This window comes from Bombina bombina, chromosome 1, assembly GCF_027579735.1.
Source record: "Bombina bombina isolate aBomBom1 chromosome 1, aBomBom1.pri, whole genome shotgun sequence".
Classification (NCBI taxonomy): Eukaryota; Metazoa; Chordata; class Amphibia; order Anura; family Bombinatoridae; genus Bombina; species Bombina bombina.
The window spans coordinates 547,511,198-547,536,446 of NC_069499.1; the positions used below are offsets into that span (position 1 = coordinate 547,511,198).

The following is a 25,249-nucleotide window of genomic DNA, read 5'->3' on the forward strand; positions in this document are numbered from 1 at the left end:
TTATTAAATAAATTATTCCTATTTAAAGCTAAATACTTACCTGTAAAATAAACCCTAATATAGCTACAATATAAATTATAATTATATTGTAGCTATTTTAGGATTAATATTTATTTTACAGACAACTTTGTATTTATTTTAACCAGGTACAATAGCTATTAAATAGTTAACAACTATTTAATAGTTACCTAGTTAAAATAATTACCAAATTACCTGTAAAATAAATCCTAACCTAAGTTACAATTAAACCTAACACTACACTATCAATAAATTAATTAAATAAAATACCTACAATTACCTACAATTAAACCTAACACTACACTATCAATAAATTAATTAAATACAATTCCTACAAATAAATACAATTAAATAAACTAACTAAGTTACAAAAAATAAAAAAATATTTACAAACATTAGAAAAATATTACAACAATTTTAAACTAATTACACTTACCCTAAGCCCCCTAATAAAATAACAAAGCCCCCCAAAATAAAAAAATGCCCTACCCTATTCTAAATTAAAAAAGTTCAAAGCTCTTTTACCTTACCAGCCCTGAACAGGGCCCTTTGCGGGGCATGCCCCAAAGAATTCAGCTCTTTTGCCTGTAAAAAAAACACATACAATACCCCCCCCCCCACATTACAACCCACCACCCACATACCCTTAATCTAACCCAAACCCCCCTTAAATAAGCCAAACACTAAGCCCCTGAAGATCTTCCTACCTTATCTTCACCCTGCCAGGTTCACCGATCCGTCCTCAGAAGTCTTGATCCAAGGATTCTATCAGCCAATCGGAATTAAGGTAGGAAAATTCTGATTGGCTGATGGAATCAGCCAATCAGATTCAAGTTCAATCCGATTGGCTGATCCGATCAGCCAATCAGAATTTTCCTACCTTAATTCCGATTGGCTGATAGAATCCTATCAGCCAATCGGAATTCGACCGGCGCCATCTTGGATGACGTCATTTAAAGGAACCCTCATTCGGCTAGTAGGCGTTGTTAGAAGAGGATGGATCCGCGTCGGCTGGGAACAAGGTGGCTCCGCTCCGGAAGAAAGAAGATTGAAGATGCTGCTTGATAGAAGACTTCATCCCGATGATGGACTTCCGACTTCAGCCCGATGATGGATTTCTTCAGCCGACGCTTGTATCCAGACTTCAGCCCGAGGATGGACGTCACTCTTCAGCCCCCCGCTTGGGCTTGGATCAACACTTCCGAGGCTTGGATCAAGACTTCCGAGGACGGATCGGTGAACCTGGCAGGGTGAAGATAAGGTAGGAAGATCTTCAGGGGCTTAGTGTTAGGTTTATTTAAGGGGGGTTTGGGTTAGATTAGGGGTATGTGGGTGGTGGGTTGTAATGTTGGGGGGGGGTATTGTATGTGTTTTTTTTACAGGCAAAAGAGCTGAATTCTTTGGGGCATGCCCCGCAAAGTGCCCTGTTCAGGGCTGGTAAGGTAAAAGAGCTTTGAACTTTTTTAATTTAGAATAGGGTAGGTCATTTTTTTATTTTGGGGGGCTTTGTTATTTTATTAGGGGGCTTAGAGTAGGTGTAATTAGTTTAAAATTGTTGTAATATTTTTCTGATGTTTGTAAATATTTTTTTATTTTTTGTAACTTAGTTCTTTTTTATTTTTTGTACTTTAGTTAGTTTATTTCATTGTATTTATTTGTAGATATTGTATTTAATTAATTTATTGATAGTGTAGTGTTAGGTTTAATTGTAGGTAATTGTAGGTATTTTATTTAATTAATTTATTGATAGTGTAGTGTTAGGTTTAATTGTAACTTAGGTTAGGATTTATTTTACAGGTAATTTTGTAATTATTTTAACTATTTTAGCTATTAAATAGTTCTTAACTATTTAATAGCTATTGTACCTGGTTAAAATAAATACAAAGTTACCTGTAAAATAAATATTAATCCTAAAATAGCTATAATATAATTATAATTTATATTGTAGCTATATTAGGGTTTATTTTACAGGTAAGTATTTAGCTTTAAATAGGAATAATTTATTTAATTAGATTTAAATTATATTTAATTTAGGGGGTGTTAGTGTTAGGGTTAGACTTAGCTTTAGGGGTTAATCCATTTATTACAGTAGCGGCGAGATTCGGTCGGCAGATTAGGGGTTAATAATTGAAGTTAGGTGTCGGTGATGTTAGGGAGGGCAGATTAGGGGTTAATACTATTTATTATAGGGTTATTGAGGCGGGAGTGAGGCGGATTAGGGGTTAATACATTTATTATAGTAGCGCTCAGGTCCGGTCGGCAGATTAGGGGTTAATAAGTGTAGTTAGGTGAAGGCAACGTTGGGGGCGGCAGATTAGGGGTTAATAAATACAATATAGGGGTCGGCGATGTTAGGGCAGCAGATTAGGGGTACATAGGGATAATGTAGGTGGGGGGGTGTACGGAGCGGCAGATTAGGGGTTAAAAATAATATGCAGGGGTCAGCGATAGCGAGGGCGGCATATTAGGGGTTAATAAGTGTAAGGTTAGGGGTGTTTAGACTCGGGGTACATGTTAGAGTGTTAGGTGCAGACGTAGGAAGTGTTTCCCCATAGAAAACAATGGGGCTGCGTTAGGAGCTGAACGCGGCTTTTTTGCGGGTGTTAGGGTTTTTTTCAGCTCAAACAGCCCCATTGTTTTCTATGGGGGAATCGTGCACGAGCACGTTTTTGAAGCTGGCCGCGTCCGTAAGCACCGCTGGTATCGAGAGTTGAAGTTGCGGTAAATATGCTCTACGCTCCTTTTTTGGAGCCTAACGCAGCCATTCTGTGAACTCTAAATACCAGCGGTATTTAAATGGTGCGGCCAGAAAAAAGCAAGCGTAGCTAACGCACCCCTTTGGCCGCAAAACTCTAAATCTAGGCGTTATTTTCTGTCCACAAATTCAACCCATTGGTTTTTTTTTCTTAGTTGGTCACGTTTTTTGAGTAGCCTATTGAAAATCTTGCTGTTAGGCGGCCGTCAATCGACGCCATCTACCTCCTGGATGATCTGCGCATGCACTATATATATATATATTTTTTTTAATCTTGGAATCGCGCACCCGTTTTGCCCATGCGTATTCGTATTATGTTTGAATTCCCATATTACATAATAGGCTTGCTACAGGCGGCTACAATTCTGACAAGCGATTCGCCGATTAGCGCATGCGTAATAGGGAGTGAAATCGCCAATTTGCACAGGCGCAGTTCAACGGAGCACTGTGAACACACTTTTGACAGACATTTAGAGTGGGTGGGATTGCTCTATACATCAGAGACTAGAACGGTGGTAAATAAAAAAAAATTCATAGATGTAAAAGAAATTGAGATAAAAAGTTAGCGATCAGCTTATTGTAAGCTTGACAAATTCATTAGTGTATTCAAAATGTTAAAACTTTACCTTCACTTTAAGAACAAATACATACAGAGAGAAATGCACTCACAGGAACGAACATCCAGCTCAATACCATTGTTAGCCTGTTCTATGGCGATTTACCACCTGGGTGCAACTTCTTTTAGCCCAGCAATGCTTTTCACAGAGTAAAACTTTCCTGTAGTATATCAGTCTGATCCCGCCTATTACGGTCAGTCCAGCACCGAAATACCAGGCAATTCTTCTCTGAACAAGGAATACAGCAACCCCAGACGATCGTTTCGGCCTTCATTGGGCCTCGTCAGTGAGGTGTAGCCACATTCCTCTAAGCACACTGAGCAAGGAGTCCACGTCTGGTTGCCCCTTTTTTCCCTTAGGGAGACTAAATACATACAGAGAGAAATGCACTCACAGGAACGAACATCCAGCTCAATACCATTGTTAGCCTGTTCTATGGCGATTTACCACCTGGGTGCAACTTCTTTTAGCCCAGCAATGCTTTTCACAGAGTAAAACTTTCCTGTAGTATATCAGTCTGATCCCGCCTATTACGGTCAGTCCAGCACCGAAATACCAGGCAATTCTTCTCTGAACAAGGAATACAGCAACCCCAGACGATCGTTTCGGCCTTCATTGGGCCTTGTCAGTGAGGTGTAGCCACATTCCTCTAAGCACACTGAGCAAGGAGTCCACGTCTGGTTGCCCCTTTTTCCCTTAGGGAGACTAAATACATACAGAGAGAAATGCACTCACAGGAACGAACATCCAGCTCAATACCATTGTTAGCCTGTTCTATGGCGATTTACCACCTGGGTGCAACTTCTTTAAGCCCAGCAATGCTTTTCACAGAGTAAAACTTTCCTGTAGTATATCAGTCTGATCCCGCCTATTACGGTCAGTCCAGCACGAAATACCAGGCAATTCTTCTCTGAACAAGGAATACAGCAACCCCAGACGATTGCCCAGTGTGCTTAGAGGAATGTGGCTGCACCTCACTGACGAGGCCCATAGGAGGCCGAAACGATCGTCTGGGGTTGTCATGTTCCTTGTTCAGAGGAGAATTGCCTGGTATTTCGGTGCTGGACTGACCTTACTTGGCGGGATCAGACTGATATACTTCAGGAAAGTTTTCTTCTGTGAAAAGCACACTGGTCTAAAAGAGGCTGCTTCCGGGTGGTAAATCGCCATAGAACAAGCCACTGAGCTGTTGTTCGTTCCTGGTAGAGCGCTTCTCTCTTCGTATGCAAATTATTATGACCCTGGGGAAGTCTCCCTATGGGTGATGGGGGAAACCAGACGTGGACTCCTTGCCCAGTGTGCTTAGAGGAATGTGGCTGCACCTCACCGACGAGGCCCATAGGAGGCCGAAACGATCGTCTGGGGTTGTCATGTTCCTTGTTCAGAGGAGAATTGCCTGGTATTTCGGTGCTGGACTGGCCTTACTTGGCGGGATCAGACTGATATACTTCAGGAAAGTTTTCTTCTGTGAAAAGCACACTGGTCTAAAAGAGGCTGCTTCCGGGTGGTAAATCGCCATAGAACAAGCCACTGAGCTGTTGTTCGTTCCTGGTAGAGCGCTTCTCTCTTTGTATGCAAATTATTATGACCCTTGGGAAGTCTCCCTATGGGTGATGGGGGAAACCAGACGTGGACTCCTTGCCCAGTGTGCTTAGAGGAATGTGGCTGCACCTCACTGACGAGGCCCATAGGAGGCCGAAACGATCGTCTGGGGTTGTCATGTTCCTTGTTCAGAGGAGAATTGCCTGGTATTTTGGGGCTGGACTGACCTTACTTGGCGGGATCAGACTGATATACTTCAGGAAAATTTTCTTCTGTGAAAAGCACACTGGTCTAAAAGAGGCTGCTTCCGGGTGGTAAATCGCCATAGAACAAGCCACTGAGCTGTTGTTCGTTCCTGGTAGAGCGCTTCTCTCTTTGTATGCAAATTATTATGACCCTGGGGAAGTCTCCCTATGGGTGATGGGGGAAACCAGACGTGGACTCCTTGCCCAGTGTGCTTAGAGGAATGTGGCTGCACCTCACTGACGAGGCCCATAGGAGGCCGAAACGATCGTCTGGGGTTGTCATGTTCCTTGTTCAGAGGAGAATTGCCTGGTATTTCGGGGCTGGACTGACCTTACTTGGCGGGATCAGACTGATATACTTCAGGAAAGTTTTCTTCTGTGAAAAGCACACTGGTCTAAAAGAGGCTGCTTCCGGGTGGTAAATCGCCATAGAACAAGCCACTGAGCTGTTGTTCGTTCCTGGTAGAGCGCTTCTCTCTTTGTATGCAATTCACTTTAAGAACACCTATTAAAGGGTAATTCCAGCCAAAATTGGAATCCACGTGGATGCATTTCAGTTTTGGCTAGAAGCATTTTTGTAATATACATGTGTTAGCAAAAATTCTTCTAATAAAAGCTTTAGCTGTTTCAAAAGTGTATTTAAGTATGCACCGTGCACCAGCATTTTAAACACATCACTTGCTCAGAGAGCCTAATGTGCTTGTACCATCTTGTAATGACTAACGGCTAGATTACGAGTTTTGCGGTAAGGTGAAAAAGCAGCATTAACATGTCCTAACGCTGCTTTTTTACTACCGCTGCTATTACGAGTCTTGCAGATTTAGGGGCACCACACACTTTTTTTGGCCTTACCGCAAATCAACTTACACAAATTGCGTATAGTCTTTTTTCTATGGGACTTCCATAGCGCCGGCATTACAAGCTTGTCCTAGGAGGCCAAAAAGTGAGCGGTACACCATATCCTGTCAAGATTCGTACCGCATTCTAAACTACCTTTTAACCCCTAAACCGAGGCCCTCCCGCATCGCAAACACTAAAATAAAATTATTAACCCCTAATCTGCTGCTCCGGACATTGCCGCCACTAGAATAAACATATTAACCACTAAATCGCCGCACTCCAGCATTGCAAACACTAGTTAAATATTATTAACCCCTAATCTGCTGTCCCTAACATCGCCGCCACCTATCTACATTTATTAACCCCTATTCTGCCGCCACTATATTAAATTTATTAACCCCTAAATCTAACCCTAACCCTAAACCTCCTAACTTAAATATAATTAAAATAAATCTAAAGAAAAATTACTATCATTACCTAAATTATTCCTATTTAAAACGAAATACTTACCTATAAAATAAACCCTAAGCTAGATACAATATAACTAATAATTACATTGTATCTAGCTTAGGGTTTATTTTTATTTTACAGGCAAGTTTGTATTTATTTTAACTAGGTAGAATAGTTACTAAATAGTTATTAACTATTTACTAACTACCTAGCTAAAATAAATACAAATTGATCTGTAAAATAAAACCTAACCTGTCTTACACTAACACCTAACCTTACACTACAATTAAATAAATTCCCTAAATTAAATACAATTCCCTAAATTAAATAGAATTAGCTAAATTACAAAAACAAACAAACACTAAATTACAGAAAATAAAAAACAAATTACAAGATCTAATTACACCTAATCTAATAGCCCTATCAAAATAAAAAAAAGCCCACCCGAAATAAAAAAAACCTAGCCTAAACTAAACTATCAATAGCCCTTAAAAGGGCCTTTTGTGGGGCATTGCCCCAAAGAAATCAGCTCTTTTACCTGTAAAAAAAAAAATAGAAACAACCACCCCAACAGTAAAACCCACCACCCACACAACCAACCCCCCAAATAAAACCCTAACTAAAAAAACCTAAGCTCCCCATTGCCCTGAAAAGGGCATTTGGAAGGGCAATGCCCTTAAAAGGGCATTTAGCTCTATTGTGGCCCAAAGCCCTAACCTAAAAATAAAACCCACCCAATACACCCTTAAAAATCCTAACACTAACCCCCGAAGATCCACTTACCGGGAGAAGTCTTCATCCAAGCAGCAAGATGTCCTCAATGAAGCCGGCAGAAGTGGTCCTCCAGACGGGCAGAAGTGGTCCTCCAGACGAGCAGAAGTCTTCATCCAGACGGCATCTTCTATCTTCATCCATCCAGCGCGGAGCGGGTCCATCTTCAAGACATCTGGTGCGGAGCATCCTCTTCTTCCGATGTCTTCTTGCTGAATGAAGGTACCTTTAAGTGACGTCATCCAAGATGGCGTCCCTTAGAATTCTATCAGCCAATCGGAATCTATCAGCCAATCGGAATTAAGGTTGAAAAAATCCTATTGGCTGATGCAATCCCAGGACATACTTGAAAACGAGAGAAATCTCAATGTATCCTTCCTGGTAAAATATTTTATAAATAAATAAACTTCAATCCTATTGGCTGATCCAATCAGCCAATAGGATTGAGCTGCTGATTAAAGGTACTGTCATTCCAGAAGAAGACGTCGGAAGAAGAGGATGCTCCATGCCGTATGTCTTGAAGATGGAGCCGCCCCGCGTCGGAAGGATGAAGATAAAAGATGCCGTCTGGGTGAAGACTTCTGCCCATCTGGAGGACCACTTCTGCCGGCTTCGTTGAGGACATCTTGACGATTGGATGAAGACTTCTCCCGGTAAGTGGATCTTCGGGGGTTAGTGTTAGGATTTTTAAGGGTGTATTGGGTGGGGTTTTTTTAGGTTAGGGCTTTAGGCCGCAATAGAGCTAAATGCCCTTTTAAGGGCAATGCCCATCCAAATGCCCTTCTCAGGGCAATGGGGAGCTTAGGTTTTTTAGTTAGGGTTTTATTTGGGTGGTTGGTTGTGTGGGTGGTGGGTTTTTTGTTGGGGGGGTTGTATTTTTTTCCAGGTAAAAGAGCTGATTTCTTTGGGGCAATGCCCCGCAAAAGTCCCTTTTAAGGGCTATTGGTAATTTAGTTTAGGCTAGGTTTTTTTTTATTTTGGGTGGGCTTTTTTCATTTTGATATGGCTATTAGATTAGGTGTAATTAGTTTAAAGATCTTGCAATTTGTTTTTTATTTTCTGTAATTTAGTGTTTTTTTTTGTAATTTAGCTAATTGTATTTAATTTAGTTAATTGTATTTAATTTAGGTAATTTATTTAATTGTAGTGTTAGGTGTTAGTGTAACTTAGGTTAGGTTTTGTTTTACAGGTCAATTTGTATTTATTTTAGCTAGGTAGTTATTAAATAGTTAATAACTATTTAATAACTATTCTACCTAGTTAAAATAAATACAAACTTGCCTGTAAAATAAAATTAAACCCTAAGCTAGCTACAATGTAACTATTAGTTATATTGTAGCTAGTTTAGGGTGTATTTTATAGGTAAGTATTTAGTTTTAAATAGGAATTATTTAAGTAATGATAGGAATTTGTATTTAGATTTATTTAAAGTATATTTAAGTTAGGGGGTGTTAGGGTTAGACTTAGATTTAGGGGTTAATAAATATAATATAGTGGCGGCGACGTTGGGAACGGCAGATTAGGGGTTAGTAAATGTAGGTAGGTGGCGGCGATGTTAGGGGTGGCAGATTAGGGGTTAATAATATTTAACTAATGTTTGTGATGCAGGAGTACGGCAGTTTATGGTTTAATATGTTTATTATAGTGGTTAATAACATTATGTAGGTGTCGGCGATGTTGTGGGCAGCAGATTAGGGGTTAATAAACATAATGTAGGTGTTGGCGATGTTAGGGGCAGCAGATTAGGGGTTCATAAGTATAATGTAGGTGGCGGCGATGTCCGGAGTGGCAGATTAGGGGTTAATAAGTATAATGTAGGTGTCGGCGATGTCGGGGGCGGCAGATTAGGGGTTAATAAGTGTAAGATTAGGGTCGTTTAAACTCGGGGTTCATGTTAGGGTGTTAGGTGTAAACATAAAATGTGTTTCCCCATAGGAATCAATGGGGCTGCGTTACTGAGATTTACGCTGCTTTTTTGCAAGTGTTAGACTTTTTCTCAGCCGGCTCTCCCCATTGATGTCTATGGGGAAATCGTGCACGAGCACGACACGTACAACCAACTCACCGCTGACTTAAGCAGCACTGGTATTGGAGTGCGGTATGGAGCACAATTTTGCTCGATTCTCACTTCTTGCCTTTTAACGCCGGGTTTGTAAAAACCTGTAATACCAGCGCTGTATGTAAGTGAGCGGTGAGAATAACGTGCAAGTTAACACCACACCCTTCATAACGCAAAACTTGTAATCTAGCCGTTAATTTGTTAATTGCTGGCATGGTACAAGCCCAACTGGTGTTATGAGCAGCTGCATAAAATACAGTTGCACTAAGAATATCTAGCTATGCTTCACATGCACGTGCAGTGAAAAATGTTAACACTAAAACAGTGATAACTTTTACTAGAATCATTTTTGCTAGTACGTGTATACTGTAAATAGGTTTCTAATCAAAGATGTAATTCATCTATGTGCATTTAAATGTTGACCAAAATGTCTCTTTAACTATGTAACTTTCTCATGCTCAAAACATTTTCTTTAAACTGTACCAAAGTATGTTGTGTTTTTTTTTCTTTTTCATATTTGTAAAAACTGCTGTTTAAACTGGATTAACATCAGGCCAGGTTATGTGTTTACCTGGTGCTGTTTACTGGTGTTCCAAAATTTCAAGACTAGATGTGAGGGTTCCCTGGTCATGTTGCTAATAAAATTCAGCTCTATTGTTTACTGTTTTGTGATTATAAATTACAATAGATGTTCAATGCAATCTTTACAATTGGGTAGAGATCCTGCAGAAAAAAGATGAAACAGCAAGTGCTGCACCTCTGTTATCTTGTCTGTAGGGGGAGCACAAATGTAATGACAGCTAAGGCTGTTTGTATAAAACAAGACCATCTTACCTACAACAAAAGCAGCTCTGCCCTGCTGTTTACCATTCTGCTGGCTATTCTTTGTGCTTCTGGTGATTGGTGTTTTCTCTGTTTTCTGGACTTTATCACTTTTGCTTTTCTTTTTCCCCTTAATCTTGGTAGTCTCTTGTTTCTAAAGCATAGAATGCATAAACAGTTCAGTGTCAGATTCATGATACACCCCAGGTTTATTAAATGCACATTACTTAAAGAGCCATTATACACTCATTTTTTCTTTGCATAAATGTTTTGTAGATGATCTATTTATATAGCCCATAAAGTTTTTTTTTTAAATAAATGTATAGTTTTGCTTATTTTTAAATAACATTGCTCTGATTTTCAGACTCCTAACCAAGCCCCAAAGTTTTATGTGAATACCGTCAGCTACCTTCTCCAGCTTGCTCCTGTTTGTGTAAAGGGTCTTTTCATATGTAAAAGAAAGGGGAGGGAGGGTGTGTCTTATTTCCCACTTGCAGTGGGCTTTCCAGCTACCTTTTCAACAGAGCTAAACTGAGAGCTTCTAAGTAAGTTTTTAAACAGTTTTATACTGGATTTTTATATCAGTATCTGTGTATCTTATTCTTTATAGTAGTGTCTATTACATGCAGTTATATGAAAATGAGTGTATACTGTCCCTTTAAAGGGCCACTAAACCCAAAATCTTTCTTTCATGATTCAGATAGAGAATAGAAATTTAAACAACATTACAATTTACTTCTATTATTTATTTTGCTTCATTTTTTAGATATCCTTAGTTGAAGAAAAAGCAATGCACACAATGAGCCAATCACACGAGGCTTCTATGTGCAGCAACCAATCAGCAGCTGCTGAGCATATCTAGATATGCTTTGCAGCAAAGAATATCAAGAGAATAAAACAAATTAGATAATATAAGTAAATTAGAAAGATGTTTAAAATTGCATTCTCTTTCTAAATCATGAAAGAAAAAATGTGGGTGTCATGTCCCTTTAAGTACAACAATTTAGTTTTTGATAAGCAAAACCAGAAAATTGTATGGAACATCTTAATAAACCAGACTTTGAAACTATTAAATGTGTAAAAAAAAATTTTTTTTTAGATAAGATCATCTAAATCTTAATATATGATTGAAGTGAAAAGTGTGTAAAGATTTATTTATGAAAAAAAATAACAATTATACAAAAATATTAATTGCACAGATCATAAAAGAGTATTAGTTGTTAAATGCAGGGTCGGCTCCCAGGGGGGGCATTGGAGGGCAATGCCCACCCAAATGGAATGCTGTGCCCCCTCAAAAAATATTGATATGATCATACGCTTTAAAAATAATAAATAAAATAATTAATTGTTATGTAATGCTGCATGCTGGGGGCAGAGTTAGCTGCCGAACTGTGAGGTCGCATCACGCATCTGCAAGGAGCTCCGTGTCTTAATCTCTTATTTGGAATTGGAAGTTAGAGACTTTTTGGACTCTGATTTAGTGCACTGCATAGGCTTTAGACTTTATTCTTTTACCTAATGAGTTAGCACATATTCTCCAAATGTTAATAGTGGGGGATAAGCCAGCCAGAAGCTACACTTTCCTGCAGAATATGTAGGTCTGCTCTTATTTTGACTCTCATGCATGCTTTGTAAATGTGTGCCCCCTCGTGAAAAAAAATGCCCCCCCATTTCATTCGTTCTGGAGCCGACCCTGGTTAAATGTAAAATGTGCATGCAAACATATTAGGCAGCCTTCATCAATACTAAAGTATGTGTCTTATGTGTATTTTGCTTCCACTAAGTCTCTGAAAATTCTGCCATGCACATTTTTCTTTCTTTCCATGAGTGATTATAATTTTCTTGCCACCTATCTATGGCCTATACTGCAATATTGCTACTAACTGTGGTTGATAATAATTTTTCTTCTTAGCAAAAATCGGTAAGCGTTAAACCAGTATTCCGGTCTCATTGCATTTCAAGTACTAACGAAGGGCCAGATTACTAGTGGAACGCTAATTTATCTAGCGCCCGAAAAATAAATAACCAGCCAATACAAGTGGCTGGTTATTTCTACCGCGATTTTGCGGTAGAAATTACTGCTCATATAATTAACCAGAGGTCAGATCTCTGGTTAATTTTATAAATGTCCCCCAAATGCCCCCAAACTTAAGTGTTACTTTTCGTTTTCTTTTTAATGTAGCATTTTTTTTAAAAACTGCATTTAGCAGTTTTTGGGGGCTAAAGTTAGCGGCTGTGGGGTTTTAGAAAAAGATTGTCACTGAAAAGTGCCTTTACATTGAGGTCTATGGAAACTGTGTGTTTCCTGTAAATATATATTTCTTTCATGTAATTAACAAGAGTCCATGAGCTAGTGACGTATGGGATATACATTCCTACCAGGAGGGGCAAAGTTTCCCAAACCTTAAAATGCCTATAAATACACCCCTCACCACACCCACAAATCAGTTTTACAAACTTTGCCTCCAAGGGAGGTGGTGAAGTAAGTTTGTGCTAGATTCTACGTTGATATGCGCTCCGCAGCAAGTTGGAGCCCGGTTTTCCTCTCAGCGTGCAGTGAATGTCAGAGGGATGTGAAGAGAGTATTGCCTATTGAATGCAGTGATCTCCTTCTACGGGGTCTATTTCATAAGGTTCTCTGTTATCGGTCGTAGAGATTCATCTCTTACCTCCCTTTTCAGATCGACGATATACTCTTATATTTACCATTTCCTCTACTGATTCTCGTTTCAGTACTGGTTTGGCTTTCTACAAACATGTAGATGAGTGTCCTGGGGTAAGTAAGTCTTATTTTCTGTGACACTCTAAGCTATGGTTGGGCACTTTATTTATAAAGTTCTAAATATATGTATTCAAACATTTATTTGCCTTGACTCAGAATGTTCAACTTTCCTTATTTCCAGACAGTCAGTTTCATATTTGGGATTATGCATTGAATTATCATATTTTTTCTTACCTCAAAAATTTGACTTTTTTCCCTGTGGGCTGTTAGGCTCGCGGGGGCTGAAAATGCTTCATTTTATTGCGTCATTCTTGGCGCGGACTTTTTTGGCGCAAAAATTCTTTTCTGTTTCCGGCGTCATACGTGTCGCCGGAAGTTGCGTCATTTTTTGACGTTATTTTGCGTCAAAGATGTCGGCGTTCCGGATGTGGCGTCATTTTTGGCGCCAAAAGCATTTAGGCGCCAAATAATGTGGGCGTCTTTTTTGGCGCTAAAAAATATGGGCGTCATTTTTGTCTCCACATTATTTAAGTCTCATTATTTATTGCTTCTGGTTGCTAGAAGCTTGTTCACTGGCATTTTTTTCCCATTCCTGAAACTGTCATTTAAGGAATTTGATCAATTTTGCTTTATATGTTGTTTTTTTCTTTTACATATTGCAAGAGGTTCCACGTTGCAACTGAGTCAGAAGTTACTACAGGAAAATCACTGCACAGTGCTGGAGCTACCAAGCTAAGTCTGCTATAAACTTTTGGTATCTGTTTTTCCAGCTGTTATTTGTATTGCATGTCATGTCAAACTTATTAATGCAGATAAAATTTCCTTTAGTACTGTTACATTACCTGTTGCTGTCCGTCAACATCTAATTTTCAGAGTGTTCCTGATAACATAAGAGATTTTATTTTTTAAATCCATTAAGAAGGCTATGTCTGTTATTTCTCCTTCTAGTATACATAAAAGTCTTTTAAAACTTCTCTTTTTTTTCAGATGAATTTTTAAATGAACATCATCATTCTGATACTGATAATGGTTCTTCTGGTTCAGAGGTTTCTGTCTCAGAGGTTGATGCTGATAAATCTTTGTATTTGTTCAAGATGGAATTTATTCGTTCTTTACTTAAAGAAGTGTTATTTGCATTAGAAATAGAGGATTCTGGTCCTCTTGATACTAAATGTAAACGTTTAAATAAGGTTTTTAAATCTCCTGTAGTTATTCCAGAAGTGTTTTATCTCCCTGATGCTATTTCTGAAGTAATTTCCAGGGAATGGAATAATTTGGGTAATTTATTTACTCCTTCTAGACGTTTAAGCAAATTATATCCTGTGCCATCTGACAGATTAGAGTTTGTTGGGACAAAAATCCCTAAGGTTATGGGGCTGTCTCTACTCCTGCTAATGTACTACTATTCCTATGGCAGTTAGTACTTCATTTAAGGATCCTTTAGATAGGAAAATTGAATCCTTTCTAAGAAAAGCTTACTTATGTTCAGGTAATCTTCTTAGACCTGCTATATTTTTAGCGGATGTTGCTGCAGCTTCAACTTTTTTGGTTAAGAAGCTTTAGCGCAACAAGTAACAGATCATAATTTTATAGCATTATTATTATTCTATAACATGCTAATAATTTTATTGGTGATACCATCTTTTGATATCATTAGAGTTGATGTCAGGTATATGTCTCTAGCTATTTTAGCTAGAAAAGCTTTATGGATTAAACTTGGAATGCTGACATGTCTTCTAAGTCAACTTTGCTTTCCCTTTCTTTCCAGGGTAAATAATCATTTCGTTCCTTTCCTCACAACAAGGAACAAAAGCCTGATCCTTCATCCTCAGGAGCGGTATCAGTTTGGAAACTATTTCCAGTTTGGAATATATCCAAGCCTTATAGAATCCTATAGCCAGCTCCTAAGTACCTATGAAGGTGCGGCCCTTATTCCAGCTCAGCTGGTATGGGGCAGATTACGTTTTCTTCAAAGAAATTTGGATCAATTCCGTTCTTAATCTCTGGTTTCAGAAACATTGTTTCAGAAAGGTACAGAATTGGCTTCAAGTTAAGGCCTCCTGCTAAGAGATTCTTTTCTTTCCCGTGTCCCAATTGACACAGCAAGGCTCAGTATTTCTGAAATGTGTTTCAGATCTAGAGTTGGCTGGAGTATTTATGCCAGTTCCAGTTCTGGAACAGGGGCTGGGGTTTTATTTTATCTCTTCATTGTACCAAAGAAGGTCAATTCCTTCAGACCAGTTCTGGATCTATCATTATTGAATCGTTATGTTAGGATACCAACATTCAAGATGGTTACTGTGGGACTATCCTGCCTTTGTTTAGCAAGGGCATTATATGTCTACAATAGATTTTCAGGATGTGTATCTGCATATTCCGATTCATCCAGATCATTTTTAGTGTCTGAGATTCTCTTTTTAGACAAGCATTACCAGTTTTGTGGCTCTACTATTTGGCCTAGCCTCAGTTCCAAGAATTTTTTTCAAAGGTTCTCGGTGCCCTTCTTTCTGTAATCAGAGAATAGGGTTTTGGTATTTCCTTATTTGGACGATATCTTGGTACTTGCTCAGTCTTCTCATTTTCGAAGAATCTCATACGAATCGACTTGTGTTGTTTCTTCAAGTTCATGGTTGGAGGATCAATTTACCAATCAGTTTTTTGATTCCTCAGACAAGGGTAACCTTTTTAGGTTTCTAGATAAATTCAGTGTCTATGACTCTGTCCTTGTCAGACAAGAGAAGTTTAACATTGATATCAGCTTGTCAAAACCTTCAGTCACAATCATTCCCTTTGGTAGCCTTATGCATGGAAATGTTGGATCTTAGGACTGCCGCATCAGATGCGATCTCCTTTGCTCGTTTTCACATGCGACCTCTTCAGCTCTGTATGCTGAACCAATGGTGCAGGGATTACTCAAAGATATCTCAATTAATATCTTTAAACCGATTTTACGACACTCTCTGACATGGTGGACAGATCACCATCGTTTAGTTCAGGGGGCTTCTTTGTTCTTCCGACCTGGACTATAATCTCAACAGATACGAGTCTTACAGGTTGGGGAGCTGTGTGGGGGTATCTGACGGCACAAGGGGTTTGGGGATCTCAGGAGGTGAGATTTCCGATCAATATTTTGGAACCCCGTGCAATTTTCAGAGCTCTTCAGTCTTGGCCTCTTCTGAAGAGAGAGTTGTTCATTGTTTTCAGATAAGACATTGTCACAACTGTGGCATACATCAATCATCAAGGAGGGACTCACAGTCCTCTGGCTATGAAAGAAGTATCTCGAATTTTGGTTTGGGCGGAATCCAGCTCCTGTCTAATCTCTGCGGTTCATATCCCAGGTATGGACAATTGGAAAGCGGATTATCTCAGTCGCCAAACGTTGCATCCGGGCGAATGGTCTCTTCACCCAGAGGTATTTCTTCAGATTGTTCAAATGTGGGAACTTCCAGAAATAGTTCTGATGGCTTCTCATCTAAACAAGAAACTTCCCAGGTATCTGTCCAGTTTCCGGGATCCTCAGGCGGAGGCAGTGGATGCATTTTCACTTCCTTGGAAGTATCATCCTGCCTATATCTTTCCGCCTCTAGTTCTTCTTCCAAGAGTAATCTCCAAGATTCTGAAGGAATGCTCGTTTGTTCTGCTGGTAGCTCCGGCATGGCCTCACAGGTTTTGGTATGCGGATCTTGTCCGGATGGCCTCTTGCCAACCGTGGACTCTTCCGTTAAGACCAGACCTTTTGTCTCAAGGTCCTTTTTTCCATCAGGATCTGAAATCCTTAAATTTAAAGGTATGGAGATTGAACGCTTGATTCTTGGTCAAAGAGGTTTCTCTGACTCTGTGATTAATACTATGTTACAGGCTCGTACATCTGTATCCAGAGAGATATATTATAGAGTCTGGAAGACTTATATTTCTTGGTGTCTTTCTCATCATTTTTCTTGGCATTCTTTAGAATACCGAGAATATTACAATTTCTTCAGGATGGTTTAGATAAGGGTTTGTCCGCAAGTTCCTTGAAAGGTCAAATCTCTGCTCTTTCTGTTCTTTTTCACAGAAAGATTGCTATTCTTCCTGATATTCATTGTTTTGTACAAGCTTTGGTTTGTATAAAGCCTGTCATTAAGTCAATTTCTCCTCCTTGGAGTTTGAATTTGGTTCTGGGGGCTCTTCAAGCTCCTCCATTTGAACCTATGCATTCATTGGATATTAATTACTTTCTTGGAAAGTTTTGTTCCTTTTGGCCATCTCTTCTGCCAGAAGAGTTTCTGAATTATCTGCTCTTTCTTATGAGTCTCCTTTTCTGATTCTTCATCAGGATAAGGCAGTGTTGCGAACTTCTTTTGAATTTTTACCTAAAGTTGTGAATTCCAACAACATTAGTAGAGAAATTGTGGTTCCTTCATTATGTCCTAATCCTAAGAATTCTAAGGAGAAATCGTTGCATTCTTTGGATGTTGTTAGAGCTTTGAAATATTATGTTGAAGCTACGAAATCTTTCTGTAAGACTTCTAGTCTATTTGTTATCTTTTCCGGTTCTAGGAAAGGCCAGAAAGCTTCTGCCATTTCTTTGGCATCTTGGTTGAAATCTTTAATTCATCTTGCCTATGTTGAGTCGGGTAAAATTCCGCCTCAGAGAATTACAGCTCATTCTACTAGGTCAGTATCTACTTCCTGGGCGTTTAGGAATGAAGCTTCGGTTGACCAGATCTGCAAAGCAGCAACTTGGTCCTCTTTGCATACTTTTACTAAATTCTACCATTTTGATGTATTTTCTTCTTCTGAAGCAGTTTTTGGTAGAAAAGTACTTCAGGCAGCGGTTTCAGTTTGAATCTTCTGCTTATGTTTTTTGTTAAACTTTATTTTGGGTGTGGATTATTTTCAGCAGGAATTGGCTGTCTTTATTTTATCCCTCCCTCTCTAGTGACTCTTGTGTGGAAAGATCCACATCTTGGGTAGTCATTATCCCATACGTCACTAGCTCATGGACTCTTGTTAATTACATGAAAGAAAACATAATTTATGTAAGAACTTACCTGATAAATTCATTTCTTTCATATTAACAAGAGTCCATGAGGCCCACCCTTTTTTGGGGTGGTTATGATTTTTTTGTATAAAGCACAATTATTCCAATTCCTTATTTTATATGCTTCGCACTTTTTTTCTTATCACCCCACTTCTTGGCTATTCGTTAAACTGATTTGTGGGTGTGGTGAGGGGTGTATTTATAGGCATTTTAAGGTTTGGGAAACTTTGCCCCTCCTGGTAGGAATGTATATCCCATACGTCACTAGCTCATGGACTCTTGTTAATATGAAAGAAATGAATTTATCAGGTAAGTTCTTACATAAATTATGTTATATATATATATATATACACTCACCGGCCACTTTATTAGGTACACCTGTTCAATTGCTTGGTAGCACAAATTGCTAATCAGCCAATCACATGGCATCAACTCAATGCATTTAGGCATCTAGACGTGGTGAAGACGACTTGCTGGAATTCAAACCAAGCATCAGAATGGTGAAGAAATGGGATTTAAAACTGCTGATCTACTAGGAATATTCACGCACAACTATCTCTAGGGTTTACAGAGAATGGTCCGAAAAAGAGAAACTATACAGTGAGCGGCAGTTGTGTGGACCACAATGCCTTCTTGATGTCAGAGGTCAGAGGAAAATGGGAAGACTGGTTTAAGATGATAGAAAGGCGACAGTAATTCAAATAACCACTTGTTACAACCAAGGTATGCAGAATACCATCTCTGAACGCACAACACATCAAACCTTGAAGCAGATGGGCTACAGCAGCAGAAGACCGGGTGCCACTCCAGTCAGCTAAGAGCAGGGAACTGAGGCTACAATTCATACAGGCTCACCAAAATTGGATAATAGAAGATTGGAAAAACGTTGCCTGGTCTGACGAGTCTTGATTTCAGCTTTGATATTCAAATGATAGGATCAGAATTTGGCATAAACAACATGAAAGCATATATCCATCCTGCCTCGTATCAACGGTTCACGCTGGTAGTGTTGGTGTAATGGTGTGGGGTTTATTTTCTTGGCACACTTTGGGCCCCTTAGTACCAATTGACCATTGTTTAAACACCACGGCCTACCTGACTATTGTTACTGACCATGTTCATCCCTTTATGACTACAGTGTACCCATCTTCTGATGGCTACTTCAAGCAGGATAATGCACCAAGTCACAAAGCTCAAATCATCTCAAACTGGTTTATTGATGAGTTGATGACAATGAGTTCACTGTACTCCAATGGCCTCCACAGTCACCAGATCTCAATCCCATAGAGCACATGGGTGTGCAGCCGACAAATCTGCAGCAACTGCGTGATGCTATCATGTCAATATGGACCAAAATCTCTGAGGAATGTTTCCAACACCTTGTTGAATCGATGCCACAAAGAATTAAGGCAGTTCTGAAGGCAAAGGTTGTCCAACCTGGTACTAGCAAGGTGTACCATATATATATATACATATACATTTTCTGCCATCACTGCACGACTTACTCTCTTTGCACCCATTGTAGCCTATAGAAGCGCACTTTCTTTAGTGCAATGCTTCCGTGCAATGCAAGTGTAAGGGCGTGTTTGCATTGCACCTAACTTGTAATTCCAGCGCACATTTGCGTGCGCTGGTATTACAAAGTGGAGTGCAAATATCGCTTTAGCCAAAACGATATTTTGCGCTACACTTATAATCTGGCCCTTTATCTGTTAGAACCTGTGCTAGACATAAGATATTGCTCAGTACATTTACATTATCTACATCCAACAGCATTACGCTAAGAAATATTGCACAACTAATTAACCACTATGCTACTAGTATTAAGCACCATGGGAGTTAAATATACATACTGGTGCCATGTGCGTCATATTGATGCCAACAGCGCCACCACTATGTCCCCCTAACTAACTCCCTATCATCTCAAATACCTTTACCTCAAAACAGGGCTAGCTTTATGTTAAGCAGTTCACTGTGTGTAAAATATACATTAGCTCCCTGTTTGTTGTATTATGTCCCCCTCTGTAACTGTTGGCCTTATTTAGCTTCATTATGTCACCTCTAATTTGAATTGAGATCTCAGATCAGATGCATGAACCATTTATCCTTTTTTTGAATATATAATTTTTTTTCAGCTCTAATGCAAAACTATAAGACCAGATGATACCTCCGATCAGAATCATGGCTTCTTTTTGTCAGCTGTAGGCCTAAATGGAACTTCAGAGAGGAAGCATTGCACCTGCCAGGTTCTTTGTAAAATATATATGTTTAAATCGTACCTCTGAGCAGAGCTACTCACACCATCTAAACATATGCCCATCTTAAAGGGACATAAAACAGGTTAATTAGCCCTAAAAGGGCTAATTAATTAATTAAAAATAGTTTGCATAAAAAGATTGTTTATAAATTACTGGCAAGTATTTTAAAATAATTTTCAAAAATAAGCAAAATTAATTACATAGGTAAGCTGCCTGGAGCAGCCAACTCCACCCCTCTTTTCAGTGTTTAGACACAGGCATTATATTTCAACTGAGTTCACAGTTTCTAGGCATGCTCCAGCATATAATCCCTATGCACTTGTGTATGCTACCAAAACAACAATAGATACAGCCATAGAAGGAAGTGTTTGGGGGGAGTTAGAGATTTAAAATTCAGAAACTAAAAAGAAAGGGTTAATGACAAGGGTCTGCACTATAAATTTGCAGGTAAATTAATTACATTAAGTACATATTATTATATTTTGTCTCTATCCCAACTTGTTTATGTCACTTTAATTCACCCCTGTCTCATTCTTCATTATGATTTATACCGCAATATCTCTCTTAAATAACCCTTAAAGGGACAGTCAAGTCCAAAATAAACATCTACAGTATGATTTAAATAGGGCATGTAATTTTAAACAACTGTCCAATTTACTTTTATCACTAATTTTGCTTTGTTCTCTTGGTATTGTTAGTTGAAAGCTAAACCTAGGTAGGCTCATATGCTAATTTCTTAGACCCTAAAGGCCACCTCTAATTTTGACAGTTTTTCACCACTAGAGGGCATTAGTTCATGTGTGTCATATAGATAACATTGAGCTCACACACGTGAAGTTACCTAGGAGTCAGCACTGATTGGCTAAAATACAACTCTGTCAAAAGAACTGAAATAAGGGGGCAGTTTGCAGAGGTTTAGATACAAGGTAATCACAGAGGTAAAAAGTGTATTAATATAACTGTGTTGGTTCTGCAAAACTGGGGAATGGGTATTATAGGGATTATCTATCTTTTTAAACAACAAAAATTCTGGTGTTGACTGTCCCTTTAAAGGGATATGAAACCCAAAATTTTCTTTTGTGATTCAGACAGAGTATACCATTTTATAAAAAGTTTCTAATTTACTTCTATTATAAACTTCTCTTCATTCCCATAATATTTTGTGTTTAAGTGATACCTAGGTATGCATCTGGAGCACTATGTGATAGGAAATAGTGCTTCCGTCTAGTGCTCTTGAAAATAGATAACATTCTTGCAAAACTGCTGCCATATAGTGTTCCAGAAGCTGCTGGTGCAACGCCGCCCCCTGCAGACTCGCGGCAAATGGGCCGCCAGCAGGAAGGTGTCAATCAACCCGATCATACTAGATAGGGTTGTATTGTGGCGATTGCTGTCCACCTCATCAAAGCAGGCGGACAGGGTTAGGGAGCAGCGGTCTGAAGACTCTCCAGAAACACAGGCCCATAAGCTCCGTACGGAACTTGATAAATGGACCTCTTAATGTATACCTAGGAGTCATCATTTAGTGCAGCAGTATCAGGGAGGCAAAAAAAATGCAATATTTATTGCAGCTTTCATAACCATTTTAGAAATGGTTGTACTTTCCACATCCCTTTAAAATGAATTTAGATAAATTAAGTTGCAACAGTAGCCAATACTAATTGTGTTAAAGTATTTGATGGACTTATGGCAGCCATCATGTGGGTTTAGCTTACATAATACTCACCATACCACTGGCAATCTCTTCTAATATGGCCACCTCCTCATCCTCTGTAATGGTCTTATTTAGACTATCCTCTATCTCATTCTCCAAAGGCAGAGTGATAGGCGGCAGTTCTCTCTTGGCTTTGGGCACCTTTTCCTCACTAAGTATACAAAAAGGACAATCTAATGCTTGTTTCATCATATCATTAAAAAAGTATTTAATACAGGCAGCACACAAAAACAGGACATTAATATCAATGGTGGCAATTTCCCAGAAATGTGTTAAGCTTATGAACATTCATGTGCAGCATATTTTAAAGTCTGTCTCTGGATTATGATCACAAAGATCAGCAATTTTAAAAATGTCCCCAATTAATTCAGATTACAATATATAACGTTAGAGTAGGTAACTGAGCTGCACCAAAGTTTCTACTAACTCACCTCTCTGTGTTTTTCACTCTCGGCTTTCTCTCTGATATCTTCTTTTCAGAGCTTTTCTGCTTTTCTGGAACTAGAGATAAAATAAATGTATCAACATATAGAACAACCACAACATCTTCATTTCAGCATCACGCTCCAGTTACTCTTAGATATACAATTTTTTATGCATTAATTCATTAATAACTCCAAAGCAAATGTCGGACACCAGGTGGGATTGGGTTTAGTTGTATAATAAAAACTGTGATTTGCTGAATATTGCTCAAATAATAGCTTGATGACTATGGCTGTCTCTGTCAGCCTAATTCACATGTCATGATGAGAACAACATATCTAACCTGCAGATTTTGCTTCCTCCTTTTTGTTGGTGTGTTCACCTTTGTCCAAAATCGGTAGTGAAGACACATTGTCCTGAGAGTCTTCTGTTTTAATCTGCTGCTTCATAGGCCCCTGTCCAGGAAATATTTCTTCCTTACTCAATGTGTCTCTCAGGGGCACAGTTGTTTTATCTGAATGTTCTATAAAAAAAGAGGTGCAGAAAAAAAAGTGTGATCTAATCTTGCAAATTGTATTACTTGAAGGTCCAATAATCCTTTCACATTCCATGTCGTCACAAATCCATATGTAAAGCATAATATTTAGCACTCATATAGTCTCTCCAGATATTTATCATTAGGCTTCAAAACTACCCCTATTCCAGTGTTGGTATTTGTTGTTTTTAAAAGAGCCAGAAGATTAGGGTTCTACTTCGCCTGCTTAATCTTTAGGATCACCTGTGGAAGCAAATGAATCTGAAGGAAGAGATATACTCTAGAAGAATTAAAGATGCACCTATTGTAAATGTCTGAAGATCTCTGCATCTGGCACAATACTTAGATACCTACAGTTTCATTTGTCACCATAAGCGCTATTTCTGGATTTATTAATTCCAGGAAACTTTTAGAAAACTGTTCATGTGAAGGAATCTCTCTCCTTAGCAAATGTTAGAAAATCTTCTACCTAATTTTGGAGGCCTGGAATGCAAATGGCCAAGAAGAATCTAAACCTGTTTTCTGACAAGAACATCTCCCTTTAGCACTGAATTGCTTTGTTCTCTTGGTATTCTTTGTTGAAAGCTTAACCTAGCTAGGCTCATATGCTAATTTATAAGCCATTGAAGGCTGTCTCTTATCTCAGAGCATTTTTACAGTTTTCACAGCTAGACAGTGCTAGTTCATGTGTGCCATTTAGATAACTCCACGGGAGTGAGCTCAATGTTATCTACGAATTAGCACTGATTGGCTAAAATGCAAGTCTGTGAAAAGAACTGAAATAAGGGGGCAATCTATAGAGGCTTAGATACAAGCTAAACACAGAGGTAAAAAAAGTGTATTAATAATATAACCGTGATTGTTATGCAAAACTGGGGAATGGCAAATAAAGGGATTATCTATCTTTTTAAGCAAAAAATAATAGACTGTCCCTTTAAATGTGACATGAGCACAAAAGTTTTTTATCATTAGTTGTACAAAAGAGCAGAATATAGCTGAATGTTGGCTAAATACGACACTCATCAACAGTTCAGGATCCCATTGATTACCTGGCTTGTTTAGTTTTTCTCTTCCAATCTTTTTTTCTTTCTTGCTAACCTGTGAAAGTGTTTGCTCAGCATCATCTGTTGGTTGCTGGTGAACAGTATTCTACAAGAATGTTAATCAACAAATTATAAAAGAGTCTGTTCTAAATCCCATATAAAAAGCCAGTAGTGAAATTAGCTGAACAGTTGCTATACAGCTCTTAATTGATTCCGTAACATGATACATACCCCAGCATGGAACTCTTTCAGGTTGTCCTCATTAAGTGCTACTCTCTCAGAGGGTTCTGTGCGCATCTGCTGAGATAACAGTTCAAAGACATAAATAATGTTTACCTAATAAATTCCTTTCCTTCCTGGCAGGGAGAGTCCACAACTTCATTCCTTACTGTTGGGAAAACTATACCCAAGCTCCAAAGGACACTGAATGAATGACGGGAGGGAACAGAAAAAAAACGGCGGACCCTATTCTGAGGGCACCAGAGCTTGCAAAACTTTTCTCCCAAAAGCTGCTTCAGCCAAAGCAAACACATCAAACTTTAGAAAAAGTGTGTAAGAAGGACCATGCAGTCACATTACAAATCTGATCCATTGAGACTTTGTTCTTAAAAGCCCAAGAGGAAGCCACTGCTCTAGTGAAATGAGTCGTTATCCTCTCAAGAGGCTGTCATCCCTCTGTCTTATAAGCTAAGCGGATGACACTCCTCAACCAGAAAGATAGAGAAGTCGTAGTAGCCTTCTGCCCCTTATGCTTCCCCATATAGATGACAAACAAAGAGGAAGATTGTCTGAACTCCTTAGTAGCCTGAAGATAGAACTTCAAGGCACGAACCACATCTAGATTGTGAAGCAAGCGATCCTTCACTGAAGACGGATTAGGACACAAGGAAGGAACAACAATTTCTTGATTAATGTTACGATTCAACACCACCTTAGGGAGCAACCCTAGTTTAGTGCGTAAAACCGCCTTATCAGCATGAAAAAAACAGATAAGGGGGATGACATTGCAAAGCAGAAATTTCAGAAACTCTGCTCTCAGAGGCAATAGCCAACAAAAAAAGAACCTTCCAAGATAACAATTCAATGTCAACAGTATGCATAGGCTCAAACGGAGCCTGCTGAAAAACACTAAGAACAAGATTGAGGCTGCAAGGCGGAGCCCCAGATCTAAACAAGGGACTGATCCTAGCCAGAGCCTTAACAAAGGACTGCACATCTGGAAGCTCAGCCAATCTTTTGTGCAGTAACACCAACAGGGCTGATATCTGTCCCATCAGGGAACTAGCAGATAGGCCCTTCTCCAGTCCATCCTGGAGAAAAGCTAAAATTCTGGCAACCTTAACCTTATGCCAGGAAAAGCCACGCTCTTCACACCAGTACAAGTAAGTCTTCCACACTTTATGGTAGAT

General features: G+C 39.0%; 1 protein-coding gene across 1 annotated transcript in view; it reads right to left on the minus strand.

The window, feature by feature from the left end:
• KIAA2012 (KIAA2012 ortholog) overlaps window positions 1-25,249 on the minus strand; it is a 306,316-nt gene that overhangs the window by 47,089 nt on the left and 233,978 nt on the right. The window contains exons 16-21 of the mRNA XM_053713277.1: window positions 24,072-24,140; window positions 23,847-23,946; window positions 22,606-22,785; window positions 22,271-22,340; window positions 21,852-21,990; window positions 10,132-10,273 (exon numbers count right to left, since the gene is read on the minus strand). Of these exons, the coding sequence (XP_053569252.1) occupies window positions 10,132-10,273; window positions 21,852-21,990; window positions 22,271-22,340; window positions 22,606-22,785; window positions 23,847-23,946; window positions 24,072-24,140 (700 nt within the window). The remainder of the gene's footprint in view (window positions 1-10,131; window positions 10,274-21,851; window positions 21,991-22,270; window positions 22,341-22,605; window positions 22,786-23,846; window positions 23,947-24,071; window positions 24,141-25,249) is intronic.